At 53.6% G+C, this 23,034-nt stretch overlaps 1 protein-coding gene across 1 annotated transcript in view; it reads left to right on the top strand.

Annotated features, from left to right (window-relative positions):
- Positions 1 to 1,274: 1,274 nt before the first annotated feature.
- ABCC3 (ATP binding cassette subfamily C member 3) overlaps positions 1,275 to 23,034 on the top strand; it is a 48,026-nt gene continuing 26,266 nt past the window's right edge. The window contains 17 exon segments of the mRNA NM_001192756.3: positions 1,275 to 1,348; positions 11,043 to 11,219; positions 11,576 to 11,701; positions 11,904 to 12,041; positions 12,844 to 12,969; positions 13,171 to 13,232; positions 13,891 to 14,022; positions 15,424 to 15,615; positions 18,641 to 18,818; positions 18,917 to 19,078; positions 19,591 to 19,683; positions 20,897 to 21,100; positions 21,205 to 21,351; positions 21,763 to 21,850; positions 22,214 to 22,280; positions 22,508 to 22,634; positions 22,714 to 22,890. Of these exon segments, the coding sequence (NP_001179685.3) occupies positions 1,304 to 1,348; positions 11,043 to 11,219; positions 11,576 to 11,701; positions 11,904 to 12,041; positions 12,844 to 12,969; positions 13,171 to 13,232; positions 13,891 to 14,022; positions 15,424 to 15,615; positions 18,641 to 18,818; positions 18,917 to 19,078; positions 19,591 to 19,683; positions 20,897 to 21,100; positions 21,205 to 21,351; positions 21,763 to 21,850; positions 22,214 to 22,280; positions 22,508 to 22,634; positions 22,714 to 22,890 (2,241 nt within the window). The 5' untranslated portion in view covers positions 1,275 to 1,303.

Below are 23,034 nucleotides of genomic sequence, written 5' to 3'. Positions count from 1 at the left end.
AAAGACTTCCTTCTCTGACTTCCTGCCTGCCTGCCCAGAGGGATAGGAGGTGGCTGTGGCTTCTGTGCTATCTCGCTGGCACTCACCTACACCTGCTGGTGAGCAGCCAAGCAAGAAAACATTTTCTTTCAAGAACAAGTTCAGGGAAGGGATCACCTGGGCAGATCCTACAGACAGGAACAAGATTGGGAGGCAAGAGCAGGGAAGAAGTGCTAGGGGAACGGGAGATTCTTTCTCAATCCCAAGAGGGGTGATGAACTGGCTTCTGGGGTCACATTAGGGGAGAGAGGATGACTGGGGGAGTGAGAAATAGAGGGAAGGAGGGGTCCAGAATGGCCAAGCTGTGGAAAGCAGGAGAAGGCGGCCATTGACCGCCCCCCTCCAACAACACATTTTACAGATGGGGAATGTGGTGACTCGGTTTTAGGAGGGATGTGCTAATGTGGGGCCCTTCCTGGAGCCTCACCTGCCCATCTCCCACCCTTACCAGGCTGAAGTGGAGCCTACTAATGTGCCAGGAGATATGCTTGATGCTTTACATACCTTTCACATTTAATCCTCAGAGTAATCCTGTGACATAAGTACCTGGATTATCCTTGTTTTACAGAAATAAAAGTGGAGGCTGAAGCAGCTGGTGCAAAATTAGGGAGGGACAGAATCTCAGGTGGGCAGCTGTTCAAGATAACCATGGGAAGCCACCATCTGGACGATCCTGGGACCCTCGCCCATTCTCTCTCCTTGGGTGTACACATATGCACGCGCGCGCACACACACACACACACACACACGCACACACGTGCACACTGTGTTGGTCTCTGCCAGTTCCCAGATAACTCACAAGCTCTTCCCATTTCACAGATGAGGAGACTGACATTCAGAGATGAACGTGACAGGGGTTTATTCCCGGAGAGAGTCTTGTTAAATCCCTTTCCACGTTCCTTGACTCCTGGGGGCCCCTCCCCCAGCAGAGTCCGGGAGCGGGTTGGGTGTGTCCTTCTTGGAAACAGCCCCAGCTCCCGCCCTAGCAGCTTCATCTCTCTGGGACTTCTCCCGACGCGGCACAGGGGCCACCTGAGGGAGTTGTCACTGTGTCAGTGGCCTCCGCTCCTGTCCCCAAAACCTTCCTGGAGCCGCACTTTCGGGGAGGCGCTGTCGCAATTCGACCCAAAGGGCCTGGGGGAAGGGCTCGCGGGGGCGGGCCCGGGCGGAACGCCGGGGCGGAGGCGGCTGCAGGCGGTCGCTAGGTCTGTCTGGGGCCGGTAGGCGATAGTGCTCGCCCTCCTCGCAGCCGCGCCCGGACCTCATGGACGCTCTGTGCGGTTCCGGGGAGCTCGGCTCCAAGTTCTGGGTAAGGAGGTGTCCCCGGACTGAGGGCGCGAACTGGCTAGCCCTTACACAGCCCCGGGGAGACGGCGATGTGGTGCGGGGAGGAGGCCTGGGTGGCACCGCCCAAAGCCTGGTCCCTAGTGGCCTCCTGCCCTCCCCAGCCGCATGGCTGAGTCTGGGAAAGCCAAGTACTAGGCTCCTCCAGGGCTCAGTGGGTGGCATCCTGAATTCAGAAGGTGTCCCAGCTTGCCCCCTCACCCTAGTCCCTCTCTGAGGCTGACTGCAGGAGGCAGAAGAGGCATGTGCCCATCCCCAGATGCTGATAACCCTTCAGTACCTGCCCCATGGACTAGGACTTGGATGCCCACCCCGCACCTTGTTGACCAGGTGCTTTGGGAGGCTGGCTGCACTGGGCTTTCCTCTCCTTCAAGGGATCCTGCTTCTTGGAAAGAGTTCCTTCTTTCCTCTGGGCAAGAGCCGCCAGAGAGCAGGCGATCCTCACTGCCCCAGCCACAGGAGTGAGAGGCAGACCTCACTCTGGAGGCAGGGCCCTACAGGTACAGGGTATCAGGATTTCCTGATCCACCCTCTCATTTTACAGATGGGGAAAGGGAGGCCTAGAGACTTGTTCAAAATCAGTCAGTTAGAGCAGTGTAGAGCTGGGATAGAAAAGTAGACCTTCCGCTTCACACACCAAATCTCTTTCTAAGACATTAGGCTGCCTTTCAGGCTGCTGACTGCAGACTCCCCGCTAGTTCAGGCGCAGTCCGTGTAGACAATCCAAGAGCTTTCTTACAGTTTTCAAAACCTGCTCCCCGCAGCTCCCTTGGTCACCATTGCCACTCTGGGAGGCCAAGTGGTGATGCGTCTCCGTTTTACAGATGAACTCAGATTCGAGGTGGTTATCTGGGCCTGCCCAGCGTAGGCTGCTCTCAGATCAGGGCCTCAGAATCCCAATCTCTAAATCTTTCTCCCATTTGAGGTGTCTGTACAGGTGTACTTGGTATTGTATGTGCCTAGTGTGTGTTATGCATGGGTGTGTGCTTGTGTGGGTGCGTGTGCCTGTGTGTGCACATAAGTGTGTGTATACAGTCAGGAACCCTACCCTTGGTCTGTGTTTGGGCTGGGCTGAGGGGAGTTACCTGGATTTTTAAAATGTGGGGCATTGGAATACCTGTAAAAAATGATTTTGGGGGATCACTCTTTTTCTCTGGGTCACTAATTGGTTCATCAGAGATGGTGTGACTTCTCTGTGGCTCTCCTTCTTGCCCAGCCCCACTGGAACCCCATCTTTCATCCAGTTTGATCCAGTCCAGATTCCAGAGATTCCTCCTTTGGCTCAGGAGTAGACTTCCTCTCACTGCCACTTAAGCCTGGCTGATGTAGCCATGGCAGATCACAGTATCTGAGGTGGCCAAGCAGAGGACCTGTAAATCAAGGGGGCAGATGTGCCCAAGCCTCAAGTGCAAGGGCCCCTTGTTCCTGGGTAGACTGTTAACCCTAAGAGCTTAGGACTCTCCCAGGAACAGACTTTAAGGGACCAGGAGTTGGGGAACTCAGGACTCCTTTCCTGTTCTCAGGCCTTCCATGATACTGTAGAATCCAAGTATCAGAGTGTGGGCATGGAGCAGCCAGCCCAGCCCCTCATTACAGAGCTGGGGTAACTGAAGGAAGGGATTTTTCAAGGTCATGTGACAGTCAGCTACGGATTGCTGGACTGGAAAACAGGACCCGGAGATATGGTTCTAACTTTGCCATTGCCTGACTGTGAACCTTTGGGCTTCTGGACTCCCTGGTCCCTGAATTTGCTGTTGCTTATGAGCTATGTGCGCCTCCTCTGAGAACCCCAGGGTCCATGGGAGTCAGCGCATCTATGTTAGGTCCAAGAGGTGACTCCTTTGAGGTCTCTGAGTGGATACCTCAAATGACAAGGGAACTGACCACTCCTCTTCCTGACTTCAATGTCTAAGCACCTTCCATCTTCCACAGTATCTTCGTGGCTCCTGAAAGCTGTTCCAGGCTGTACCCCGTGTGGCTGGTGACTGGAGGTGGGGTGAAGAAAAAGCAGGAAGGTTCCCAGCTCATGCTCTGAGTGTTTGCAGAGCTGAGACAAGGGAGCAGGGTCTGAGGCCTGGAGGCTGGAGCTATAACCTTAGCTCTAGTTCAGTTACCCAAAAGACCTGGAGCTCAGGGCTCCTCGTTGATGCTGTGCTAGTTTGCAGCTCATATTCATTGTGTGTCAGGCATAGTTGTCCCTGAACCTTTTATCTTTGAGGCCTATGGATGACCCACTTTGTTGGAAGTTGGTTCAGGGCAGCCAGAAAATACTTGAGCCAAGGGTGTAAAGCAGGGGCAAGAGAGATGGTTCCGGTCCCTCTGGGCCACTTGTTTATTCTACCCAGCCTTTTTGCTAGCTTATCCTCCCAGCCTGTTTTTCCACCTGTGAAATGGGGAAATAACCCATCTCCTAACTATCTCACAAGACATATGGAGATCAAATTAAAAACAGAATGTAAAGTGATTTGAGAACTTAAAACTCTGTTGGTAAGATGTTCATGTGTCATGATATCCCTGGGAAGAGGAAAAGAGGAAAAGAGATGAGGTTAGCAGGTCTGGATTTGGCAAGACCTACAGAAAAAGGGCTGGCAAGGCCATTGGGCCAGGAGCTCCCATTTCAGCTGTTTCCTGGGTAATTTGTGGATAAATGCATCTGCCTTAGCCCCAGCTGAAGGTGAGAGTAGGAACCCCAAGGGGACTCCTAATCCCGCTGGACGTGTGCATACGTGCTATGTACTCACATACACGCTGTGTACTGGGTAGTGATTCATCCTTTCTTTGACTCTCTCTCTCACCTCTATTCGCTTTGGGGTGTATTACCAGCATCCTCTGATCATGCTTGGGAGTGTGTGTGGAAATAAATTCCAAGAGAATGAACTGTGGCCAAGTGGCCCAGGGATCATGGATCCAGAGATGCCTCTAGAACAAAGAAGGTGGAAGTGTCCCTTTGATGCACCATGTTGCCTCCTGCCTGGAGGATTACTCTGTTCTGAGCAGTGGAGACAGGAGAACACCCACGTGGTGGTGAGGGTGCACAGAGCAAGGGCCTCCAGCTGTTTGCCCTAAGGAGGTCTTGACTTGTTTGCAGAATTAGCTTTCATCTGATGGCTCCAGCAAGTTCCTGGGAGGCTGATGCAGGCTTAGAAATCCAACGGTCTTAACCAGGAGAGCTGTCCAAAGATGGCACTGACTGCCTGAGCACTAGTGAGCTCCCCATCACTGGGGGCTCAAACACAGGATTAGTAACCACTTGGTGGGGGTGGTGGAAGGAGGAAGGAGGAAGGAGGTGGGGTCCTGCCCTGAAATTCTGCGACCAGCTAGGAAGAGAGAATGTGTGGTCAATAGGAAGCTCACCAGTTCCTCCTCTGAGATTTTCAGACCTTTTCCCCTGACCCTCTCCACACTCTACACATGGAATTACCTAGTAGCAGCTCTTGGCAGAGTCCTGTGGGTCTCCTGCTGGTCAGGCACCATTTTTCACTTTCACTGTTCCCCTGGCTGTTTACTCACCCTAGGGAGGGGCAGGGCTCTAGTCCCTAGACATTCCCTGTGTCTCCTGCTCTGTTCCAGCTAGTGCCACTCTGTTATTCACTAGCTGTGTGACTTTAGGCAAATTGCTCACCCTCTCTGAGTTCCACCTGGGCCTCCTTCAGGTCTAGTTTCTCCGTTCTGATTCTGAGGACCTGAGCCTCAGACTCAGGGGGGTTATGACTAGGCTTCTGTGGACTTTAGGGCTCTGGGATGTCAGGGTCTTCCCTGGCCTCCTCCTGGGTCACTGCACAGTCGGAATAGGTGGCCACCATAACATATGAGTAGCAGAAAAGGCTCTGATTTCAATGTATTTTGATTCTTAAATGAAGATAGTAACCCCCAAAGATTTGGGGAAACTGGCAGAGGCAGGGATGGCTTAGGCAGGTAGGTAGGAGGTGGACACCCCTCAGCCTACTGGACACCAAACTCTACCCCCACCAGGAACCCAGTCCTCCCTGCCAAGCTAGGGGCTCTAGAATCCCTTCTCTCCATCCCACCTGGGGCACCAAAACTGAGCCTCTGAACGTCTGGTCCTGGTAGAAACATTAGGTCCCCAGGCCGGCCTCTCCCAAGCCCTGATGTCCCCGACCTGGTCTGGAGAGCTGGAGACTTAGGGAAGGAAATGAGTCAAGGAAGTGGCACTTGGGAGGGAACTTTGCCAAGTCCGCCTGCTGGTCCTCTCACCAGGAAATGACCTTGGAGCCCGGGACCAGCCCTTAGGGAGGGAGGCCCCAGTGGGGCCTGCCAGCTGACTGGCCGAGGAGGCAGGGTCAGAGCACCTGGGTTGTGTCCACCCTCCCTGGTGTGGCTGACCCAGGGGCACAGATGCAGCAGGATCCCTGTTGGGGTGGGGTTGTGAGACTTGGATGTGTCACTGCTGTGTGTGGGGCCTCCCCTCCCCCACCTGGAGCTGTTCCTTTTTCAGGGCTGGATCCAGGTGTTCCTGGGCTGGGGTGGGTGCTCATGGGGGCTAATCCGTGGACTGGATTTCTCCTTCTAACTGGATAGTCAGGTTTCTAGTCCAGTGGCTCCCAGAATGCCAGCTAGTCTGTTACCCTGTGATGGCAGCCCCTTTCCCTCTGCTCTGTGAGAAGAACCGCAGCAAGGAGGTGGTTTGAGGGCAGAGTGTACGGCTGAAAGGAGATTTTTAATGTTTTGGGTGATCTGGACACAATGTGTTCTATCCCCAGGGTGGTTTGTCATGGTGGAGCCCTGATAGGGACTGAGACTCTGGAGCTGCAAGGCCTGGGTTCAGGTCTGGCATCAGCCCATGTAAACCGGGGCTGGTCACTTTTCAGCCATGAGTCTCAGCTGTTGTGGACATTAAATAATAATCTTGGAACACAGTGGTGCTTAAGTACCCGAAGTTCTTGCTGGTTGCCAAGGCCCTTTCAGAAGCAGAAGGGCCGGCCAGGCTGTGAGCCACAGACTTTTGCCTCCAGACCCAGACCCTTCCAAAGGCTACAGTTAGTGCGTGTGAACAGGCCCATGCCCTTTTTCTGTATCTGCATTTCTGCTGAGATAATGAACTTGTCAGTTGATCCCTTCTCCCCACAACACAGGATTAAGGAAGTAATTACTCTTCTCTCTTGACAGAGCTATCAAAAAGCCTGGGGCGCCCGGGGGCTGGAAAGTCCCTAAAGGCGCTGTGGCAGAGGGCTCTTGGGTCCTTACTGCCACCTGTCCCCTGCTGGGGTCTGTAGGGATTTCAGTCTTGGTGCCCATGAAGGGGCTCCCCGGTATGTGGTCCACTCTGGGCGCCAGACCTTATCAGTCCCGTCCAGCTGTTTAATCACATTGTTAAGGGAGCTGTTGTTGCCGTGGAAACTGTGTGGGTGGCAGTCCGGGAGGGCTGTGGTCTTGGCTCCCAGCCCAGCTGGTGTTCTTCAGAATGGGGATTGGGGGCTGGTGGTTTGAAAAGGGATCACCCATCCTACCCTGTGGGGTTGCAAGGAGTAGTATGGGGTCCATGACCTCCACCAACCCTGTCTTTTACACTTAGCTTTGTTTGGGTCAGAGACCCTCTCGAGAGCCTTGGTGTCAAGGAGAGAGCAGTCTGAGCTCCTGGGCATTCAGCTGCACATATGGGTTTTGGAGGGTAACTTTAACTTTTGTGCATTTATTCTTTCTTTCTTTTGTTCCACAAATGCATAGGAGTGTGGTCTCTGTGCCAGGAGCTCTTCTAGTCAGTGGGGCTGCCTAGCTGGCCAAGCAGAACTAACAAACCGGTCCTCACGGAACACATATTCCAGTGGAAGAAGACAGAAAAATTACAAACATAACAAATAACTCAGTTATATATCCTAGATAGGGATACTATCCTAGATAATGGTGAGGGCTATGGGAAAAGAGGACAGGCTAGCAGGGGTGGGGATGCAGGAGCCAGATGGGGGTTACAGTTCCAGTTTTAATTAGAAAGGTCAGAGTGGACCTCCACAAAATCTGAGATCTGAGCACAAGCTTGCAGGTGATGAGGGCATGAAGCAGCACCACTGCCTTGAGACAAGCGCAGGCCTGACATTTGGAGACCGCACAGAGGGCGGGAGGCAGGTGAGAGAGGGGAGTGGGGAAGCTGAGGTCAGAGAGACCGGGGAGCAGATAATGTGGGTTTCAAGGGCACCCTGGGCTTTTACTCTGAGTGAAATGGGGAGCCCTTGACAGGTTTTAACCAAAGCAGTGGCATGGTGCATCACTAAGGCGTCTGGCTTAGGTTTTATGAAGACTTGCCTCTAACTGCTGTGCTGAAGGAGACTGCTAGGTAAGCGGCAGGAACAGAAGCAGGGAGACAAGAGAGGGGGTGATGCCACAAATCAAGTGAGAGAGTGGGGTGGAGAGGAGCAGTTGGATCCTGGATCTATCAGGGAGATCCAGGTGAAGATGCCTTTTTATAGATAAAAAGCATTGGATATAATCCTTTCATGTAGTGCAACCTAATAATTTGAAGGTACAATAGACAGGATTTGCTGAAAAGTTGGGTGTGAGTTGTGAGAGACAGAGAAAGAACCAAGGATGACTTGGAGGATTCCAGCCTGAGAGAAGGAAAGCATTGCCCCGCATCAAGGTGGGCAGTTTGGAGGAGGGGCAGGCAGGAGTTCTGTTCTGGACATGCTGTATGCGATGGGTCCTGTCATTGTCTTAGCAGGCTGCTGTGCTGTGCCATGCTCAGTCGTGTCTGATTCTTTGCAACCCCATGGACTGTAGCCCCTCAGGCTCCTCTGTCCATGGAATTTTCCAGGCAAGAATACTAGAGTGGGTTGCCATTTCCTCCTCTGGGGGATCTGCCCGACCCAGGGATTGAACCCACATCTCTTGTGTCTCCTGCATTTGCAGGTGGCTTCTTTACCCCTGAGCCATCTGGGAAGTCCTTAGGTCTTAGCAGAATGTCTGAGGTAAATAGATAGTTTGGGGACAGAGGCATGGTCTGGTATGCTATCTCCTGGAGAGGGCTCTGCCCAACGGAGCCCAGGCCGGATCTCCCTGTGGATCAAAACAGTCATCTGGTCCTCCTAAGATCTCTTGATTGTTGCCACAATGGAAGTTTATGAAACCAAAACAAGGTCCCAGCAGCTTCTGCTCTGTCACCTGCTTCCTCCAGTATTGCCCTACTTGAGTCAAGGTGCCTTGTGGTTCATTCTCCCCCCAAAGTGAGCTGGCTGGGATGCTCTCACTACTGCCATTACTCACGCGCAGAGACAGGTTCAGAGAGGTGACGGCACTCATCCACGATTCCACAGCTCCAAAGAGGCAGCCCACACTGGGTCCTCTCCATCAGGGTCTGTTCTCATAGCCACTCCCTGCCGGCCTCAAAGAGCCCTGCCCTTGACCCATCGTAAGGGTGAGTCCTGGTTGTGCCTTTGAACTCAGGCTCCGATCCCCCTACACACGCTCTCCCTCATCAGTGAATGAATAGACCTTGACTGACAAGGTCCATCTGGGCTGCTCCTCGTACCTGACCCTGTGCTGGGAGTTGGAAGGTGTGGGGCAAGAGAGGAGAGGAGTAACAGTAAGGCCCAGTGTCTACCCTGAAGGGCTCACATCGCTGTGGAGAGAAGATATATTCACAGGTGCAGATCCAAGCAGCTCAAGGTGGGAGCGGCTTGGTGTTACAAGGCCTGGGTGTTCCTCCCAGCTCCTGACTGCCAGGTGTCCTTGGATTTGTTGCCAGAGCAAGTGGAACCTGTTTTTTCTTTTGCAAGTCAGGCCTGATACTGTTCCTTTTCTTTTCTTTTGGAATAATGACCTCTTAAGTGCATAATAAAATGCTGCTGAAACATAAAGGGCCTCGATCACTCAGGTAATAGTCATTTGCCTGAGTGCCAAGACCATACAAAACAAAGCAAAGCAAAGCCCCTTGGAGGCTGGGGCACCCCAGAAATGCTTTCTGTAGAAGGTGTAGCTTGAGTTGGCCCCAGAGAGGTCAGCAGTTCACTCCCTCCAGGCCCAAAGACCAGGTGATAGCGTTGGGGATGGCCTTGGGCCAGCTATCGGACGGGTAACTAAGGGATGAGATTAATGGGCTCGTGAAGGGTTAAACAGGGTGTGGCTGCCACTTGAGGGTGGAATGAATCAATACATGGTCCTTTTGTACAATGGACCACGTGTAAAAATGGGGAGGAAGAATCCTCACACTCACCATCGAGGATGACACCCCTCAAATGCAGTGCAGAGTGAAGAAGCTAGACATGAAAGATCTGGGCTGTGTGGTTTCCTTTTAGGCAGGTCCCACGTGGGCAAAATCACATGTTGTTGGAACGCAGAACAGAATTCCCCTGGGATGAGGAGTGGCTAAGAGGAAGCCCAAGAGGACCTTCCAGGCATCAGCCATGTCCTGTTTCTTAATTTAGGTTCTAGTTACAAAAGTGTGTTCAGGGTGTGAAAATTCACTGAGGTGTATACTTAAGCTGTGTGTGCTTTTCTGTAAGTATATTTATTATACTTGGATAAGAAATGTCTTAAACAGGAAAACCATACAGGCCGGGGTGTCTGCCTCCCCCATCTTAGAAGAGCCTGCCCAGGCCTACAGTATAATCCTGCTCCGTGATCCAGCCCTCAGCCATGGGCCAAGTGCCAGTGCTCAGCAAGAGTCTGCTGGTCCTTAGCTTGCATTGCTTGAGTGACTACTGAGTACTGGGTTCTAGAATACAAGATGTATGTGGCACAGCCTCTGCTTTCCAGGGTTTGAGTGAAACTCCCCCAAAGCAGTGTGTCCGTGGACCTCACGCTCCCTAGAGGCAGGAACTGTTTGTCCCACATGTGCCTCCACCCCCCACCCCACCTCCCCAGCCTCCCTACCAAGCCCCTGGTAGGCCTTTACCAGAGCATCATCGAGTGGAAGACATATTCCCCCATCCATTTCCAAAAAAATTCTTAAGTGCAAAGACAAAACGGAGGGTGGGGATCTTGTCTGGACTCAGTGGTTCCCAAGGACACAAGACTTTGTGTCAGTGCTAGAACCGGGACAGTCCTATGCAAAATGAGATGATGGGTCACCAGGGCTTTGTTTTACAAAGCTCTCTCCACATCACCTTGTTCCTTTGAGTTCACTCCCACTGAGGGAGGTAGGCGGGGTGGGGGATGGCCTCCCCTATTTTAACAGAGAGGCAGCTAAAGCCGAAAGAGGCCCCCTATCCCTTCCCTGGGAGACTTAGAGAGGAAGTGGACTCTTCAACCATGTGCATATACTGCTTTGATAAAGTAAATTAATTAAAAAAAGGGTGGAACTCTAGAATGACAGAAAGCAGACCAGTGGTTGCCTGAGAGGGATGGGCTGCAGAGGGGCGCAAAGGAGCTCGGATAATGGTGGCGTATTTGCTGTCTTTATTGTGGGTAGCGGTTTTGCAGGTGTGTACAACTGTCACTCACTGGACTGTGCACTTTAGAAGGGTGCAGCTTATTGTGCTTAAATTATACGTCAATTAGAGAGAGAAAATATGAGGAAATGAGGAAACTAGCGCCCTTAGCCTCCTGGGAGAGCTCACGCTTGGGACAATGCCTGCTCGTTTGCACACTGAGCCTTTCAAGATCACATGCCTTCCAACCACTAGGGCATGTGGAGCAGCTCTCTGGCCCAGCCCCCTTCCTGGAGCATGAGCCCATTGCTGCCCCTGAATTCTTCTCTCTTTTCCCAGGACTCCAACCTGTCCCTGCACACGGACAACCCGGACTTAACTCCCTGCTTCCAGAACTCCCTGCTGGCCTGGCTCCCCTGCATCTACCTGTGGGCTGCCCTGCCCTGCTACCTGTTCTACTTGCGGGGCCACCGCCAAGGCTACATTGTCCTCTCTCACCTCTCCAGGCTCAAGACGGTCAGAGGCTCAGGGTCTCCTGTGGGTGGGACCGGAACCTGAATGAGTCCCTCCCCCACCCTCAGTGACTGGACTGGGTTCCCCAGCCTCACCCGCCCTGTGCTCAGGGCCTGCCAGCTGGATCTACAGCCCAATGAGATAATCTCTGGGGAAGTTCAGTCAAGGTCTCCAACAATGGTCTCCCCACTCTGGAGAAGCTTCCAGCCAGTGCCCAGCCCGGCCCTTGAGGGCAGGCCTGGGCATATCTGTTGGTTTCAGGACCAAAGGGCCCTCCCCCGGTGGGGAGTGGGGGGGCGGCGGCGGGGGGCTCTCCGTTTCTTTGAGGGTGGAGGCTCCAACCTGCGTCCTGTTCACAGGCCTTGGGCGTCCTGCTGTGGTGTGTCTCCTGGGCTGACCTCTTCTACTCCTTCCACGGCCTGGTCCATGGCTGGCCCCCTGCCCCCGTCTTCTTTGTCACCCCCTTGGTGGTGGGGGTTACCATGGTCAGTGTGGGACCAGGGGATCTGGGTGGGGGATCTCTAGTGGGTTGTGGGATGCTGATGGGGCAACCATGGGCTCCGAGGAGAAGGCTGGACACCTTAGAAGTGGGTAACCCCAGAAACATCTAGCCATGGGGCGTGGGGAGGAATGGAGTCAGGTCCAGATGTGTGCTCTGGCCCAGCACCTGCTGTTCTCCCTGCACAGCTGCTGGCCACCCTGCTGATCCAGTATGAGCGGCTGCAGGGGGTTCGGTCCTCGGGTGTTCTCATCATCTTCTGGTTCCTGTGTGTGGTCTGTGGCATCATCCCCTTCCGTTCCAAGATCCTTTCAGCTTTGACACAGGTAAGGGGAAAAGAGAAACCCGCCAAGTCCACCGCTGTCTAGGGATTGGCCCCAGAGCTCAAGGCACTGTTGGCTCCCAGGCTCCTCCTCTCTGCCTCTTCTCAGCTCCCAGGACCTCCTCTGCTGTTCAGTCCCTTTTGTGTCATTCCTTACTTGTTGCATCTCTGCTGAGAAGCAGGCTGGTGAGCAGGGTGAGAGTCGGTGTAACCAGGGAAATGCAGCAAGAAGAGCCCTTTGCGGCTGCTTGTGGAATGTGGCCACTGCCACCGATGCCGCCACCATCAAATGCAGTGTTTGTGCAGTGAGGACGTGTGTGCAACCATGAACAATTTTGGCTTCCCTGGAATCCCATTATCTCATTCTCCCCCTTTTTCTTGCCTCCCTCAGTCCCTGATCTTCCTCTTGATTTTCAGTGGTGGGGGGGGGAAGGTGATGTGGTGATAGGAGCACTGGAGATCAATCTAGTGTCTCCCTATTTCTCTATCTCAAGAGAAGTCAGTCAAATGTATTTATAAGAGCACAGGTTGGGAACAATCCAATTACTTTGTGATCTTGGGCAAGTTCCTGAGCCATTTGAAGCCTCAATTCTTCAATTACACAAGGGGATGTAGGTGAGCAGGGCAAGTCTCCACCAAATAGCAGACCCCCTATGATCTTTCCCCTCTCTCAGAGCCCTCTGGGTGGGGGATCCTGGAACCCCCAGGGGCTGACTCCTACACAGAGGGGTCTGGTGCCCCCAAGTCCTTTGGACTACAGGCCCAGGGATCCCCAAGCTATGATGTTGCTCCCCTTTCTCCCCAAGGGCAAGATCTCAGACCCTTTCCGCTTCACGACCTTCTACATCTACTTTGCTCTGGTGCTGTCTGCCCTCATCCTCTCCTGCTTCAGAGAGAAGCCACCGTTTTTCTCCCCCAAGAATATGGACCCTGTAAGTTTTAATGGAGGTGGGTGGTAAAGGCGGTTCCACAGCCCATCGCTCAGCCCAGTCCTTCCAATTCATTCGATCTTGTCACCTCCAGAGTGTGCAAACTGGGGCTTGGAGCAGGAAGGAGGGAGGCACCCTCCTTCCTCTGCTCTGCCTTGAGAGGAAAGATCCTGATTTCCCCTGTCTCACTCCTTTACCTTCTAGAACCCCTGCCCAGAGGCTGGAGCTGGCTTCCTCTCCCGCCTATCTTTCTGGTGGTTTACAAAGTAAGTTTTCTCTTTCCTAAGCCTGGGGATCTGGGGGTGGGGATGGATAGTTGGGGAGTTAGAGAGAGGAACGGGAGCAGGCCAAGAATTCAAGAGCTTGAGGAACTGTGAACCCCGGTGAGCATGGGGCAGGCAAGGGTGGGGAAACCTGTCTGTTTGGGCTGGGGGCTGAGTACAGAAGCCAGGCCTAGTCCAGTTCTGATCCCAGGGCAGGCCATGGGGACAGGCCCAGGGTTCTAGAGGGAGAATTAGTTCCCAGCTCTTTGGTCAGGGATAAGCTTGCAGCTGTCATTTCCTTGGGCATCTCTCAGAGTAGCTAAAGCAGGAGAATTACGTCTGTGACCTTGGTGACAGCTCATTAACCATATTGCACTGAGGAAGCTCCTGGGCTAGGGCTCCATCCAGTGGGTCTATCATCGCTCAGGGCCCAGTCAGCATCAATTCATCACCAGGGCCCAGGAGTCAATGGGGCATCTGAGAAGGAGGGAGAAAGGGCAGAACTTGGAGTGGGAGTCAGTGACCCCCATCTTGCTCACTGTAGGAATAAAGGAGACACTCTTCTTGGCTACTGTCCCCCCAGGGACATCCTCCTGTCTGGAGACCCTTGTCCCCAGGCTCCTAAACTCTGACCCAGTGTGGTGCTGCCTGCCCTCTCCAGGTTGGCCATCCTCGGCTATAGGCGGCCCCTGGAGGAGCGAGACCTCTGGTCCCTAAACAAGGAGGACCGCTCCCAGATGGTGATGCAGAGGCTGCTGGAGGAGTGGAAGAAGCAACAAGATCAGGCAGCGCGGTGAGGCCCCCTATCTCCCCAGTCCCCGCACCCCTCCACCCCAGCCCCTTCACACAGCCCGGGTCTCCTGCAGGCGAGGGTGGTAGATGACATGGCTGGGGGCGGAGAAAAACACAGGTGCAAGTGGTCCTGGGTGTGCAGTTTAGGCCTGCGTGGGGCCAGCTGGAGAGTGGCTGACACTTTCACAACACTTACTTTGTCCAAGGGGCTTCCCTGGTGGCTTAGACAGTAGAGAATCTGCCTGCAGTGTGGGAGACCTGGGTTCAATCCCTGGGTTGGGAAGATCCCCTGGAGAAGGGAATGACTACCCACCCCAGTATTCTTGCCTGGAGAATTCCATGGACAGAGGAGTCTGATAGCTACAGTCCATGGGATTGCAAAGAATTGGACACAACAGAGCGACTAACACTCTGTCTGAGGGGTAGTTCTAAGATTAACCCAGTCAGTCTCTGACAGCCCTACTGCACAGGCTGTAATGTCTTGTGTGACAGATGACATCACTGAAGCACTGAGGTTTGAGGATTCACCCAAGGTGCCCTAGTTGGTGGTGGCACGGGCAGAATCCACACCCACCTGTCTGGCCCCTGCAGTCACCACTGAACTGCCCTGACTGACTTGAAGGGTGGGTTCTGGAGACTTCCCTCAGGAGGGGAAAGGACCAGGGGAAGAAGGTTAAGGCCAGCGTCCCCGCGTAATCCCGCCTTTTATGTGGAGCCAACAGCTGGAGGAGATTACCATCTGATCGAGGGCCTTCCCACTGACCCAGGAGTCTGTCTCTGGCTGACTACTCAGACAAAAAATCTGAGACTCCGAGTCCTCCTTCTTCACCCACATCCCCCCCAGGACCAAACCCTTTTGCCTTCCACCCACAGTCTGGGTCCCAGAAGTCCCATGCTGGTTCTGTCTGAGCCCCTGATGGCCGACTGTCTGTGGAGGAGCCAGGGGCCTGGACTCGGTCATCCGTGTCTTGGGTTCATGGCTTGGAGCCTCTAAGACCTAACGGCCTCCAGTCTGCCTGCTGCACCCCGTCTCTGTCCCTTCATGCCACCTCCACTCCCTCCCTGCTCAGCCCCCCAGCGACTAGGCCACTAGCCAGCCCTGCCCAAGTCTCCTTTCTCATAGCATTCTCCCTGGAGCCAGCAGCCCTGGAGAGGCAGATGCTGGAAATTGCTGGGTGTATAGTTCTTGGGGAGCAGTTAAGACACCCCTTCATATATCCTCTAGAACCTGAAGACAGAGTCACTTGGGGATTCTCAGCTGGAAAGTTGCATTGTCTGTTCCAATTGTGAGAGCCAAGAAAGCAGCTCCCCCTCTTACCTGCTGTTCAACAGCCCTGGTGGCCCTTGGCTTCACGGGGCCTTTGTACCCATTCCGACTCACTGTCTTTCTTCCTCGGACCAGACGCCAGGCTGCAGAGGCTTCTGGGAAGAAACTGTCCAGTGAGGGTGAGGTGCTGCTTGAGGGCCGACCCAGGGCCCCGGAGGCCTCCTTCCTGCGGGCCCTGATGGCCACCTTCAGCTCCAGCTTCCTCCTCAGCATGGGCTTCAAGCTGATCCAGGATCTGCTGTCCTTTATCAACCCGCAGCTGCTCAGGTGTGTCCACGCTCCCTCCCGCATGGCCTTTCCTGGGACAAGGGGCTGGCCTGGGGGATGAAGAGTGGGGAAAGAGCCCCAGTCCAGGAACTGGGGGGGCTATCCCCATTTTCTGTGGGACCCTTGGCAAGTGGCAGAGCCTCTGCACCTCCTTTCCCCATTCACATCCAACTTACCTGGCCCAAGTACAGCTGCCAGGCACCCCGATGTATACATTAGCAAACATTCTGTCTTTAAATCCTCCCAACAGTCCTACAGAGGATTTCCCATTTTACAAATGAGGAAGCAGAAAAACAAAAAACAACAACAAAAAATGAGGAAATAAGAACTCAGAGAAATGAAGTGATTTGACCAAGGGCACACAGCTGGTGGCGATGGATTTGAGTTCAGAGCTCTGAACTCCGGCTTTGGTGCTCTTTCCATTTGTTCCCTGAGTAGCTTGGGCTAGAAGGAGCTCTCAAATGCGGGAATGGGAAGGAGCCCTCGCTCCATTGCTCCTCCATTCATGAATTTGTGCGTTTGCTCATTCAGTGAGTATTTTTTGAGCCTCCAGGGTCTCAGAATAGTGCCAGACCCTAGGTATACAAAGATAAATAAGATATGGTCTTAAAGTCTCGTGGGAGAAACTGGTGTGTAAATCTGTTAGAGCACAGTGTGGGCAGAGGTGTACGCAGGTGTCTGAAAAACCCCTCAGGGGCAGGAAGCCAGCCTGGGAAGGGGCAGGGTACTCTTGCCAGCCCAGGGAGGTTATCTAGTTTGGAAGGACAGGCAGCTAACTAACTAGGTACAGAGTCACAAAGGCCTGAGACAGCATGACTCAGGAACTCCAAGTGCTTATGAATGCTAGAGGGAGGGTGGCTGGAGGGAGGGGCAGAACAACACAGGGAGAGAGGGAAAGCTAAGAAAATCCTTGAAAGGTTTGAAGCCAGGGAGGGGCATCTGGCTTGCATCTGGAAGGATCCCCTGCTGGTAGTGTGGGTGGTGTAAGGCAGTGTAGCCAGATGGAAGTGGGCCAACTAGGTCTAAGGAAAGTCCAGGTCAGGAATGAGCTGGATTCAGGAGCTACTCTGGAAATGCGTGCTTGTGTCAGGGAAAGGGAGGGGACAAAGGTGACCTGGGTTCTTGGATAGCTAGAGAAGGATGGATTTTTTTGTTGTTTTTTTTTTTTTGCTGAGATAGTGAACTCAGCAGGAAGAGAGACCTGGGCAAGGGGCACAGTGGTGAGCTGCGTCTTCGCCATGTCAGGCCTGAGGTGCTGGTGGCCCCCAAGGGGAGATTGCCAGCTAGAGGGAAGTCAGAGAGTTTTCAGAGTCGTCATGGAAGCCCAGGGCTCCATCTCTTTGGCTTACCCCTCCCAGAGAGGGGCCTTCAAGTGAAGGCCCCAGACAGAGTCCTAGGGCCTTCTGACAGGTATGGGGGAGCAGAAGACTAACCTGGAGGGGCCAGAGTTGGGAAAAGAATCCAGATTGTGGACCAGGGCACAGAGAACACATCCAGGGGAAGCCATGGCCTCCAGTGAAGAGAGCTGACCAGGAAAATAGAGCCTGAGGAAGGCAACATGGAGTTTGTTGGTGACTTTGCCAGAAACAGAGGCTGAGACAAAGGGGAAGGGCCTGAGAGAAGGGTGTCTGCAGTGGAGATAGGGCCAATGAAAGTCTAGAAACTTCCTATAAAAGTTTTTAGTTTCCTAGGGTAACAGAGTCCCACAAACTGGGTGGCTGAAAACAGAAATGTATTCTTTCATGATTCTGGAACCATGGTCTGAAATCAAAGTGTCAGTGGGTTGGTTCCTTCTAGAGGCTCTGAGTGAGATCTGTTCAGCTTCTGGTGGTGCTGGCAGACTAGACTTCCTTGGCTTGAGACTCATCGCTCCAATCTCTGCCTCCATCTTTGCATGGCATCTTCCTGTATGTGTCTGTGTGTGTGTGTGTGTGTGTGTGTGTGTGTCTGCATTTGTGTCTCTGTGTACAAATCTCCCTCTCTTTTCTCTTATAAAGATGCCAGTCACTGGATTCAGGGCCACCCTATTCCAGTACAACCTTATCTTAACTTGACTACATCTGTAAAGACTCTCTTTCCAAATAAGGTCACATTCATAGGTACGAGGGGTTAGGACTTGAGCATGTCTTTTGGGGAGTCACACCCAACCCACAGCAGAAGAGGCCTGGCCATGACTGTGGAGGAAGCTCCATGGGGCCAAGGGGAGGTTTGTCCTTACATGGAAGAGACTTGATCATGTTAGTCGGCCAAGGCACAGAGCTGCCAATGGAGAGGAGGTTCCTGAAGATGAGGCGAAAGGGAGCCAGTGATGAAGCATGCTTCTGAAGAGGTGGGTGGGATCTGGGGTTTAGGGGGCAAAATCCAGCGTGGAAAGTCAGAAGGACGCCTCCTGTCCTGAGGCAGATGGAAGAGGGTGAATGTTTGCAGGGAAGTTTGTAGTTGGCAGGGAGTTCTCAATGGAAACAAGTAAGTGGGCCACTGCTGAGAGAGGTGGGGAGTGAGGACAGATCAGAAGGTAAGAGGTGAAGAGGACTGTGGGAGAGGAATTAGATTAGGGTCCTGGAGAAGATCAGTGGGCAGCTCTGGGGGCTGCTGATATTGAAGAGGATGGATTTCAGTGGCGAGAGTCTGTGTAGTCATGCACTGGAGTTCAGAGCCCTCAGCAGTCCAAGAAAAGGTGAAGGAAAGTCTAATCAACGGACATGTGGCATTACTTCCTGCCACATGGTCCAAGGAGGCAGAACAGGCAGGCCGGTGAGGTTGGTGGCCAGAGCGTAACAAAGAGGTGGGTGGAGGGAGGCCATGGTAGATGGGAGAGGAGGTGGAGGCAGAAAGGAGTAAGGAGACAGAGTCTTGCACCAGCTCTGGGCTGATTCCCGTGGTCTGGGTTGGGGCTGTGGAGGGCCAGCAGCCTCCAAATGAGAGGCTCGAGAGAGTGGAGGCTGAGGGGCAGGAAGAGAGCAGCAGTAGGGGGAACAGCCTAGGGGAGAGTCCCCACCCTTATTGTTCTCTCCTCCGTTTGCAGCATCCTGATCAGATTTATTTCAAACCCCACGGCCCCCACCTGGTGGGGCTTCCTGGTGGCCGGGCTGATGTTCGTGTGCTCCGTGATGCAGACCCTGATCTTACACCAGTATTTCCACTGCATCTTTGTGATGGGGTTGAGGTTTCGCACGGGTATCATAGGTGTCATCTATAGGAAGGTCAGCTGGAGCAGGAAATGAGGGGCTGGGGAGGCCAGCCCTGGGGAACTTCGAAGAGACTCGCACGACCAGTCCATCAGCCAACTGTCCACCTGCAGGCTCTGGTCATCACCAATTCAGTCAAACGTGAGTCCACTATAGGCGAAATTGTCAACCTCATGTCAGTGGACGCGCAGCGCTTCATGGATGTTGTCCCCTTCATCAACCTGCTGTGGTCAGCACCCCTGCAGATCATCCTGGCAGTGTACTTCCTCTGGCAGGTGACTCTTGACCCCTGATCTCTGCCTCCTTCCTCTGACTTCTCCTTCCTTCAGATGGGACAAGAGAGAGTTATTCTGGGTCACGAGAGGGGTGGGGGACAGAACTGTGAGGATGCTGGTGTCTGCAATCAAGTCTTTCCAGCCTATGAGATTGTCCCTCTCACAGAACCTAGGGGAGGGAAGAGGGACTCGGAGACAAGGTGGGTGTGACTCTGGTTGTCATTGCCTATCTATCTGTATTTCCTCTCTGTGTGTCTGGACACCCTTCAATGGCTGCCTGTTTGTCCCTATCTGTTGTCATTATCTGATGGCTGGCTGTTTCTGCAAATGTTTTTGCAATTTTGGCTTTATCTGTATGTCTGCTTTTCACTGTCCATCTGTTTGGCTGACCACTAACTTTTGCTTCAGGCCCATCCCCGCATTTCAGGTCAATAGGCTTCTGTCTGTTGGGCTCTGTCTATACACTCTGCATATGTGTCGGTGTGTCTAATCTACGCATCGTGCGTCCTCAGAACCTGGGTCCCTCCGTCCTGGCTGGAGTTGCTCTCATGGTCTTGCTAATCCCGCTCAACGGCGCTGTGGCTGTGAAGATGCGTGCCCTCCAGGTGGGTGCTAACAGACCGAGCTGCTCCTGCCTGGAGCCCTGGCCAGGTGCCTGGAGCCCTGGCCAGGTGCCTGGTGGAGTGCAGTCACTAACCTTGGCCTCATCCACTACCTTGCTTACTGAGTACAGATGGCTGTAAGCCACTTTCACAAACCTTAGCTTGCTCTAGCCTTACAACCCTGAGAGGGTTTTAGAAACATTCTCATTTTGCAACTGAGGAACCCAGGCCCAGAGAGATTACAGCAATCCAGAATCAGACAGAACTTGCCTCTTCTGGTCTAACGAGAGTTTCTCCACCACATTGCACTTAGTGTAAATAGCCAGTCATTCAGTCCTTTATTTGCAAACATTCAGTGAAGTCTTCCCTAGCTTCCCACTGTACACAGAATAAATGACAAATTTCCACTACCAGCCACTAGGCCCCTGCTCACCTTTCAAGCCCTCACCTCCTGGAATATGGCTAAATTTCAGCCAGTCTGGCCTCTCTTTTCTCCAGATCACTAAGCTCTGCGTGCCTCTGGGCTGCCATACATAGTGTTCCCTGAAATGTGCTTCAGCCTTCCTTGCTTGTCCAGTTCCTTTCGTTCCTTCACTCCTAGCATACACTTTGATGTCCCAGTTCCCACCCCAATTATTCTCTCCCAGAATCCTGTTACTCCCACTGGAGTGTGCATAATGATTTAGTGTAAGCATTTATTCAGGCCATTGTTTGCTTCCTAGCTACTTCTCCTATCAGACTGTCAGCTTTATGATGGCGAGGGCCCTCAGTTGCTTATCATCATCTGCCCTACGTCTAGCACATGGCCTGGCACAGAGTAGGCACTCAATAAGTTGGGGCTGAATGAATAAATTAGTGTGACCTGCTGCACCTTGGGTTGGGGACTGGGGAACACAGAGAAATAAGGGATCTGTTCCCTCAGGCTCAATGGATTTGAGGCAGCATACATGTTCAGGGTGCCCTATGAGAACGTGCCTTAGAGACCCAGGGAAGGGGCCTGGGATGGTCAGCGATGGGGCACTGAGGCTGGGGCTGGATTTTGTCCGCAGAGAGGAAGGGAGCTTGGCTTGGGCATTCCAGGCTGGGGTGCAATCCAGGCTGGCAGGGAGGAGTGGTGAGCAATCTAGCTGCCGTGTGTGTGAGTGCAGAGATGTGTGCCCTTGTTGATAGAGGTCTGGGGAGGGGCTCAGGTATGCACTTGGCACACTTCCCATAGGTAGAGCAAATGAAGTTCAAGGACTCACGCATCAAGTTGATGAGCGAGATCCTGGGCGGCATCAAGGTGCTGAAGCTGTATGCCTGGGAGCCCAGCTTCTTGAAGCAGGTGGAGGGCATCCGGCAGGATGAGCTCCGGCTGATGCGCAAGGTTGCCTGCCTCCATGCCATATCCACCTTCATCTGGGTCTGCACCCCCTTCCTGGTGAGGCGCCCACACCTGGGCTGGTGTCCCATCTCCTGCTCGGCCAGCCCGGGCCTCTGAACCCAGCAGACTCCACCCTGACACCCATCCCCACCACTGCCCAGGTGACCCTGACCACCCTCGGAGTATACGTATCCGTGGACAAGAACAACGTGCTGGATGCTGAAAAGGCCTTTGTGTCCGTGTCCCTTTTCAACATCTTAAAAATTCCCCTCAACATGCTGCCCCAGTTAATCAGCAACCTGGCCCAGGTAAGCCTGGGTAGGGCTGGGGTTCTAGTGGAGTTTGGGCAGGTTGATGGGGCTATTTAGGGTCAGGGGATAATCAGGGAGAGTTATTGGAATCAGGGGAGGGCCGTTTGGCATTATGAAGAATTGTTCCAAGATGAATGAGGTCAGTGGACTCATGGGCCATTTGGAGTCAGAGTTAGGTAGGGTTTCTGGAAACCCAAGTTCTGGAGACAGCCTCCTCTTACCAACATGGACCCTATCTTTGGCAGTGGGAGCCAGCCAAGACTCAGGCATGAGAAGGGACCCAGCACCAGCATCTGGGCCCTCAGGGGGCCCAGCCTCACCCAGGAAGTTGGGGGCCAGCAAGGGTAAGAGGAGATGGGTGTAAGAAAGGCATAGCTTCCAGGGCTGACTCACACCCTCTGCCTGCAGACCAGTGTGTCTTTGAAACGGATCCAGCATTTCCTGAGCCAAGATGAACTTGACCCTCAGTGTGTGGAAAGAAAGACCATCACCCCAGGTCCAGACAGCCTCTACCTGGGCTTCCCTTAACCCAGCCACTTCTCCAGAAAATTCCGTTTCAAGCTTTTAACTTTTCTCTTGTGGCCTCCTTTTCTTCATCCTCCTTTCCCATCTGCCCTCATTCTGCCCTCTCCCTCTTCTGGTTCTTTACTCTCCTCTGTTACCCCTCCCCAGGCTCCCCCATCACCTTCCTTCTCTAGGGCGCTTCTTACTCCTCCCTGGGACTTCCTGCCAGGTCCCCCTCACCACCTGCAAGCTTCCCTGTGCTCCCAGTTGGCTCCTTTCCCCAGGGCTCTTCCACCCAGGGATCCTCTCCCCCTTGCCCCGGGCCCCCTGACCCTGTGCACCCCTGTCTTCCCAGGCTACGCTGTCATCATACACAATGGCACCTTTACGTGGGCCCAGGACCTGCCACCCGCCCTGCACAGGTACCAGCCTCTCCTTCCCTTCTCAGCTGCCTAAAGTGGACTGCAGCTCAGATCGTAGCAGAACCCACCCCACTCCCACCCTTCAGTTTTTGACCTGGGAAGCAGGTAGAGCCTCAGCTTGCCAGGATGCTCTCTGAAAGGGAGGAGAGCTTGGGTCTTCAGGTGGAAGGTGGGGGACAAAACCTCGATTCCTCCCCTGACTGGGCTACTTGTCTCCTTACCCCCAGCCTAGATATCCAGGTGCCAAAGGGGGCACTAGTGGCTGTGGTGGGGCCTGTGGGTTGTGGGAAGTCCTCCCTGTTATCTGCCCTGCTGGGAGACATGGAGAAGCTGGAAGGCAAGGTGTATATGAAGGTGAGAGGGGCAGGGATTACTGGGAAGGGAAGCTTGGTCAGGCCTTGGGCAAACCCTGAGGTACTTCTCCTTTGGCCAGGGTTCCGTGGCCTACGTGCCCCAGCAGGCATGGATCCAGAACTGCACTCTTCAGGAAAACGTGCTATTTGGTCAAGCCCTAGACCCCAAGCGGTACCACAAGGCTCTGGAGGCCTGTGCCCTGCTAGCTGATCTGGAGGTTCTGCCTGGTGGGGACCAGACAGAGATTGGAGAGAAGGTACAGTCTCTTCTCTCACTCTCTGGGGGAGTTAGCACATACAGCTGCCAACCTCAATCCAGCTAAGATCCAAATATGCATTCATTCATTCACATATTCATCTATGAATGATGTTATGCCTGACTCTGTGCAAGGCACTGGTAG

This window comes from Bos taurus, chromosome 19 (genome assembly GCF_002263795.3).
Source record: "Bos taurus isolate L1 Dominette 01449 registration number 42190680 breed Hereford chromosome 19, ARS-UCD2.0, whole genome shotgun sequence".
NCBI classification, from domain to species: Eukaryota; Metazoa; Chordata; class Mammalia; order Artiodactyla; family Bovidae; genus Bos; species Bos taurus.
Note: the sequence above shows the minus strand (reverse complement) of the source record. Positions and strands in the feature narration are given on the sequence as shown.